Source organism: Aulonocara stuartgranti, assembly GCF_965226115.1.
Source record: "Aulonocara stuartgranti genome assembly, chromosome: 23".
Lineage (NCBI taxonomy): Eukaryota > Metazoa > Chordata > Actinopteri > Cichliformes > Cichlidae > Aulonocara > Aulonocara stuartgranti.
Genome location: NC_138958.1, coordinates 39062050 through 39068049, shown reverse-complemented (window position 1 = coordinate 39068049; position 6000 = coordinate 39062050). Strand labels below are relative to the sequence as shown.

General features: G+C 44.7%; 1 protein-coding gene across 2 annotated transcripts in view; it reads right to left on the bottom strand.

The window, feature by feature from the left end:
- Window positions 1-1987: 1987 nt before the first annotated feature.
- The window catches only part of LOC309700629 (lysine-specific demethylase 6A-like), a 35683-nt gene continuing 31670 nt past the window's right edge, over window positions 1988-6000 (bottom strand). For both annotated transcript variants that reach the window (XM_082524309.1, XM_082524310.1), the window contains 7 exons: window positions 5831-5979; window positions 5615-5729; window positions 5337-5524; window positions 4535-4676; window positions 4330-4456; window positions 3746-3916; window positions 1988-3539 (listed from right to left, as the gene is read on the bottom strand). In XM_082524309.1, the coding sequence (XP_082380435.1) occupies window positions 3510-3539; window positions 3746-3916; window positions 4330-4456; window positions 4535-4676; window positions 5337-5524; window positions 5615-5729; window positions 5831-5979 (922 nt within the window). In that variant the 3' untranslated portion in view covers window positions 1988-3509. The remainder of the gene's footprint in view (window positions 3540-3745; window positions 3917-4329; window positions 4457-4534; window positions 4677-5336; window positions 5525-5614; window positions 5730-5830; window positions 5980-6000) is intronic.

Below are 6000 nucleotides of genomic sequence, written 5' to 3'. Positions count from 1 at the left end.
AAAAATGAGCAAAAACTTCCAAAAGTGCTTTTGTCCCAAGGTATAAACACGTTAATTTCTTCTGTACAGTTGGGCATTGTAAAATAGAAGTCAATAGGTACTGACTTCCTTTAGTAGATTTCAACATGAAGGACGTTATACAGATGTCAATAATTTACCATGTAAAGTAGAACTTGCTAAATAGGAAATGCTGCTGCTTGATGAAATGTCAAATCTATAGGATTCATCCTAAAGGGAACTATGAATTTTTGCGCTAGACAGTTTGCACGTTTGACAGTCAATACTCACTTTAGAATATAGTGAATCAGGCCCCGGTCACTCAGGTCTAGAGACCAGTCAGTGACCATCTGGCAACCTACAGTTGCAAAGCAAACTTTACAGCAGTCGCTGGGAAATTGATTGCTAAAGTCCCCAGTAACGCAGGCCTACAGACCAACGGTCGCTAGAAAACAATGTGTATTCCCCAGCTGTTTGGCAAAAGCTTGTGACTGCTCTGGCCCCTAGCACATTAAGGCAGTCATAGTTTGAATGGAAGTGATGGACTTACAAACACTGGCCAGCTGCTCTCCAACCTGTAGCAGAAGTGTGAAAAAAAAGTGCAACAAAAACCTTAAATGAAGACCGTCTGCCTTCAAAGTAAAAGTTGGCAGACCTTCTGCATTTTCAGTTTGCATCTTGCTTTTTTGAGTTTTTCTACCGCTCAGGCTAATAGTTAGCCAGTATGTGCAGACAAAAGTTGGAAAAACTCCAGTGACCGTGGCTATCACTGGGAGGTTTTAGGTGCAGCACCTTCTTTGCAACCAATATTGCCCAGCAATAGCCAGCAACCTCCAGGAACCACTGCCAATCAGCCAGGGAATACACATTTTTCCATGTCACTGGTGGTTATATAACATCCAATATGATCAAGTAATTAAGAAAAAAAAAAAGATTAGACAATGAAACAAGTCTGTACAGGAGAAAAGAGACTAAGTGGTCTGGGACGTTTTCAGTGATTTACCCACAGTGGCTCGGTTAAATTAAAACACATCGGAAGACACGAACACCAAAAACGACTTCCTCGCTGTTGCAGGGAGTGTAAAAAGGGTTGTTGCACTACCAAAGGATCTTATGTGGAAAATAGACTCCTGCAAACAACCTTTTTGCACGTTGTCAACAGAGGAAATTGGCAGGGTGAAGGTGCAAGCGGGGAAAGGGTGTCTGCCTGTTGCAGCATTGTTAGTGGCTCTGCTTCTATGTAAAATGAGCATGTTCAAGTGTATGTACCTCTCATTTTCAAGGACTTTGTGTTGGAGCACTATGTTAAAAAAAAAAAAAAAGTGTTTTCTCTTGTTTTTTTAATTTATTGGCGTGTGACTATGTCATTACAAACTGTATCCACATCCTCACCTGCATTACATCCGCAGCAGTCTGAAGCAGCTTGAAGTCGTTTCCCCTCCTCATCATTTCCTCTCTCGGCTGAACAGTGGCTCCAGTTTTGGCTCCAGACGGAGCTGCAGAGCCGCAGGGCACCCAGCGGTTGCTCAGTAGTCAGTGTAGATCCTGTGGGGCTGGCAGCAGCTACATCTGGCTACTGGGTCTCTGCTGACAGCCGCCTTATTCTGAATACAATCTTTAGGTGATTTTTAATATATTTTGCTCTTCTTCTTTTTTTTCCCACTGGCATTTGAAATTCCTTATCAGCAGGATTAGTGTATTATTTCCTGTTTGAGTTTTCTGTGTAGCTTACACCCTTTTCCTGTGATCTCCTCTACTACGCACCTTTTAAATTTCTAAGAAGTGTCTCGAATAACCACCCACTGGGTGGAAAAAAGCCTCAGGCGGAGTTGATCCGAGGCCATGCGGGGACTGTAGAGTTTGTTTCTCGAATAAAAGTAAGAGAAATTCTGAGAACCTGGTTAAGTTCTGAACCTGGCATACAGTGTAGGAATCTGTGTGTGTCAGTCTACAGCTACATTGTCTGCTGGGTTTCAGGCCTCCACCCAACACCTGCATTGTTTCATGTATTTTTACTCCTACTGAATGTATACGAATGTGCTTTGTATGTTCCAGGAAGCCAAAAAACAACAAAAACAAAAAACAAAACAAGAAAACTGCAGATAATTTGTCAACTTTGTGTTTATTGACTCATCATAAAACATTCTTCAAACAATAAAACAATTTTAAATGTCCGTTTCTGTACAACGCTTGCTAAGCAATTTATTTATATATATATATATTTATATTTATATATATATAAAATGTAAAAGGAGTCGTGTTAAAATGACAAAACTCCTTCAAATTTAATGGCAGGTACTCTGGAAAAAATAACAGCATTCCATCAACAAATATTTTCAAGCAATAAATATGTATTTATAAATAGTGTAAATTTACATCAAGATTAGAAACATAAAACAAAAAAACAAACAAAACAAAATCACAAATTAAACTTAATTCCATAAGTCTATGTGCAACCCATTTTCTTTGTGACTTGGCTAGTAAGTTTTTTTCCCTATTTTTTTTGTTTATTTTTTTGTTAAACCTAAGAAACAAAAACATCAAAGCTTTGAAAAGAATGAGACGAAGATAAAATACATAAAAGCTGTGAACAAAAGAAAAAAAAAAAAAAGGGGGGGGGGGAGAGGGGGGAGAACCTAAATTCACCTAAATTCTTCACATTACAAATTTTTTTAATTTTATTTTTTTGGTGGGTGGGGGTCAGGTAGGGAGGATTCTGCTTTTCCAAACTCTTAAAGTTACTATCTACCATAGAAAAAGACCAGTTAGGCTAGTGCTCCTTAAAGGGGGAGAAGAAGGAGGAGGGTGGACTGAAGAAATTTTTTTTTTGGAGGGGGAAGTTCTACCCCCCTCCACAAAAAGAAAAAAAAGAAAGAAAAAAAAAATCACCCAGTCATCGGAATAGAAAACAAGGAGAAAGAAACAAAGAGAGAGAAAGACGGGTTGTCAAGTCAGTAGTCTTTTACGGGTGGTGTTGCCAGTTGGGAGAGTTAACAAGTATCTACAAAACACCCCTGCCCCTTGTCCCCGCCCCCCACCCCACCTTCCCCTCCCTGTTCCCGATCATCTGATTAAGTCCTCAATTAAAACAGGGCTGAGCCATTGTCTCTAGAGGAGGAGTGGGGAGGGAGGAGAGGTGGGTGGGTGGCCTGGCAAGGCGGAGAACAGGAGGAGGAGGGAAAGAGAGAAAACAAGAGTCCCGTTATGGAGCTCGGTGTGGCGCCCTCTTGTGGAAGGCCCTCCGCCGGGCTCTTTGTACGGGGGTTGCATAGACAGACACGCTCCGCCGCCTCAGCCTCCAGCCGTCGCTATGGAGACCAGCCATACAGAAGGGGCGGCAGAGAGGGTGGGTGGTGGTGGTGGTGATGAGGGGGTCGGGTAGAGTCGGCCTTGGCTTTCCTGAATATCAGAAATGGTCCGTGTATGTTTGTTCTTTCAGTTTTTTTAGATCTCAGTACAAGTTCCTGTAAATGGGCTTCATGGCTCCACAGCAGAAGAAGAGTCGCCTAATGTCAAGACGAAGATGAATGAAGAGGAGGGGCCTGCGCAGAGAGAGAAGGAGAGATGGTACAGAGCGATTATTCCTCAAGTTCAAATCCTCTGCAGTGAGTTCCCGCCACTGCTGATGTTTCATATGGGCTAATATCGGCCCTGCTGGCCAGCTATCGGCAAATAAGATGGCACTTATCGGTTGTGTGTAAATAGTAGTGATATGAGCTTTGGGGCACTGACAAATCTAACGACTTACTAATGTGAACTGGTCGTAGACCTGCATCATGTCCTCCATCCTGTACTGCTCCAGCACCACGAAGTCGTCCAGTGCGGCGCTGCCTTTTCGGGCACAATCCTGGCAGTGGACCACGCACTGCTTCTTGGACAGGAGCTCGCGGCGCACAAACAGCAGGTTGAACACTTCCACCTGTGGATCACACACACAAAAACACGCGTTACAAAACTAAATCCACAGGCTGAGTTTCTCTTGCAACTGTCTGCGATTATCACAGCAATTGACAAAAGACGCTTAATGGAAAGCTTTTCTAAAAAAGCAGCTGAAAGTATGATCCTCTTCTATCATCCTTTTGATTAGCAGACGACCTGCTCTACCTACCTGAGCCACATGCTTATAATTCACACGTGAAACACACAGTTAAGGGACTAAACTTCTCTAATCTAACAATCCAGGGTGCAGAGTAATATTCAGGATGTGAGTGGGAACGATTGCGCCGACGACTATTATCTTTCACTCGAAAAAGCTGCAAAGCCAGAAAAATGTGACATCCTGTTAAAATTCACACCCCTGGTGCTGCAATGTTCCCGGTGTTGTTCACTGACCTCACAGATGGTGCAGTAGTGGGCCGGCTCGTCCCTGGTCCTCGGCCTCAGCACCGTTTCCTTGCCGGCTGCCGCCAAGGCTTCCTTCACCCACTGGCACTGCTTCAGTGTCCGCAGCAAGCAGTACCTGTGACGGGAACAGAGGCGTCAGCGATGGGTGGAAAAGAAAGGAAAAAAAGAAGCCGCAGAAGCCCCCGCGACTTACTTGATCATCTCGAACAGCTTGTGGTCGGACACTTTAATGTTGCGCGCCATGTTCCAGGAGAGGTGCACCATGGGAACCATGGACTTGACGCTCTGGAGCTTATTCCACTCGTATCGCTCCACAGCCAGCTTGTACTGGTGAGCTGAAAGAGCAGTTTAAAGATTTAGGAGAACATTCTGGACTTTATTGGACATAGACACGCACGGGATGCCGACAGCCAGGAGCCCTTCATCAGTCAGCGTAAGCATAAACAGTCACACAGACTACGTGGATTTAAAACTGCGCTGCAGTCAGCTCGTTAATCAGCTGAAAAGGGCAAAAATCAGCAGGGAAACATTACGGAGAAAGGTCAGAGCATCACAAATGTATTCATATTCTGAATGCTTCTCAACTTTGGCTCCCAGCTGATGAGCAAATAGAGACTTTTCCAGTAACAGATGTTTAGCAGAGAGATGGCCTGAAATACGAGGCCTGCCTCAGTCAAGGGTAACGACGGGTTTAAAAGTGGTTAAAAGCTGTTTTCAAAGCCGCCAGCCTCTATATTTTTAATCTCATAGGAGAAACACGAGTACATAAACTCCAGCTTTGGAGGTAAAATTGCTCGTTTTCTGTCAGCGGACTCTGGCGGAGTGTAACGGCTGCTTTAGATTTTCCTTCTGGCGGCAAAAATAAAATCAACCCGGCTGTGGATCAGAACCCTTCAATCACACCTCAGTGCTTCTGAGCTATAACTGTGGGTGAAAAAGGTTTATTACTACTACTATTATTATTAAGAGAAAATATGCTCTCTCTGACTTCATACCGGTAAGAGGTCCCACGTTCCAGGCGATGTTATTGCACCAGCCAATAGCCTGCACCCAGTGCACTGTGCCAGTGTTAAGCCACACCAAGTCGCCCGGGCGCTGAATGAAGCGGTAGACGGGCACGTCGGCCTCGTACAAGTCCTCCAGGTTAGGCCACCACGAGCCCATCAGGAAGTTGATGTTGTTCCTGGAGGAAGGAGGAGTTTGAGAAGAGAGGTTGGGAGGCGCGTGCGTATAAGCTGAGAGAACGAGAGGAGAAAGATAAAGAGCTCCTTACTTTTCACAGAAGTTGCTCATCACTCCCCAGTAGGGCTCCGGTACTGCAAACCATTCACAGTCTCCTGGTCCAATGTTGATGTTGACGGCACAGAAGTTATTGTGTTCCTGATGACCTGGGTGGGGGGGTGGGGGAGGGAACAAATGTTCTTTGACCACTTCAAAAATAAATAACTAAATGAATACTTTAGACATAATTTCTTGTTAGTGTGCTGACCTGGTATCCGGCTCCCAGGCACCTTCATGTAGAGCTGGACTGTGTTCATACCCATGATGGTGTGACCCACGTGACTGAGCAGGTTGCCGGCGGAAACCACTCGAGCGAAGGCTGGGAGTTTGCTGAGCTCCTGGAGCTGCTGTTTCCACCTGGCAGGTGAGACGAGAGCG